The sequence below is a fragment of the Orycteropus afer genome, unplaced genomic scaffold (genome assembly GCF_000298275.1).
Source record: "Orycteropus afer afer isolate SDZICR_OR568_19922 unplaced genomic scaffold, OryAfe1.0 scaffold00334, whole genome shotgun sequence".
In the NCBI taxonomy this organism is placed as follows: Eukaryota; Metazoa; Chordata; class Mammalia; order Tubulidentata; family Orycteropodidae; genus Orycteropus; species Orycteropus afer.
Window position 1 is genome coordinate 2,822,132 of NW_006921921.1, and position 1,212 is coordinate 2,823,343.

The 1,212-nt window shown below is 45.0% G+C and overlaps 1 protein-coding gene across 1 annotated transcript in view; it reads left to right on the forward strand.

Moving 5' to 3' along the window:
• Nucleotides 1-1,212, forward strand: part of STAB2 (stabilin 2) — a 228,909-nt gene that overhangs the window by 134,321 nt on the left and 93,376 nt on the right. Inside the window, exon 26 of the mRNA XM_007952402.1 lies at nt 761-838. Coding sequence (XP_007950593.1) covers nt 761-838 — 78 coding nt within the window. The remainder of the gene's footprint in view (nt 1-760; nt 839-1,212) is intronic.

Here is a 1,212-nt window from a genome sequence, read left to right on the forward strand (position 1 = left end):
TTAATTTCAGCTACTGTCAGGGAGGTCAGAATTTAAAGGTATTTCTTACTGTGGGTCATATTCCAGAAAGTGTGAAGATGACTACTCTTTTGGTTACTTCATGCTCCTCTAACATAAAATATACCACAAATGGGTAGCTTAGACAAACAGAGATTTAATCTCTTACAGTTTTGGAAGCTAGAAGTCCAAGGTCAAAGTGCCAGCTCAAGGGGCTGGGTGAAAGCCCCTCAACCTTGGGCTTCAGCTCTGCCTCTTGCTCTTGGCCCACTGAAGCTGGAGGTCTTTCTTACACAGCTGCTGGCTGCTGAGACTGACAAACCCAAGGTCAGTAAATAAAATGGCACAGTCCCAAGATTAACAAACAACATGGCAGGCCACTAGTTCAAGTCCAGAGACAGTCCCAAGATCAGCAGGAAACATGGCAGGCTGCTGAATGAAGACTCGGCTACATGCATGGTCCAAGCATGCCGAAAAGCTGCAGAGACCTTTCTCGGTGCTTCTTATATACTGGGAGCAGACCTCATCCCTAAGGCACCTACTCAGCTGCTCCATTACATTCCACCACGGAGCTGACTGCCAGTCTCATCATGGGGAATAACTACATCCAGTTGCCCAGCCACTCAAAACCAGGCCCAGCCAAGGTGACACACAGCTTGACTACCACAACCACTGCTCAAAAAGTGGGAAAGCTGAGAAGTGATTTCAGTCCCTAGTAGTACTCTAAAGAGACGTACTTTCTCACCGTGGTTTGTGTTTACAGAATGTTACAATTGAAGGTGCTTCCATTGTCGATGGTGACAACCCAGCCACGAATGGAGTGATACACGTCATCAACAAGGTACAACATTCCGTCATCCTACCCATGAGGCATCTCTTCTCTGTTTATTTATGCTCCTGCACAGTATCTTTTGGGGGAAAAAAAAATTTATGTAAAAGTAATCTGTGTTGGGCTTCATTACTTTTATTTTAAAACCATTTAGAGGTTCTGTTCAATCAATTAGATTCAGTTACCATTTGCTCAGGCTATACTCTACAAAAGGAGCCCTGGTGGCACAGTGGCTAAGCACTCAGCTGCTAATGAGAAGGTTGACGGTTCAAACCCATCGTATCTCCTCATCTGGAGCAAGATGTGGCAGTCTGCTTCCATAAGGAGTACAGCCTTGGATATCCAATGAGGCAATTCGGTTGTTGTTTGTTGTTGTTGTTGTTGTT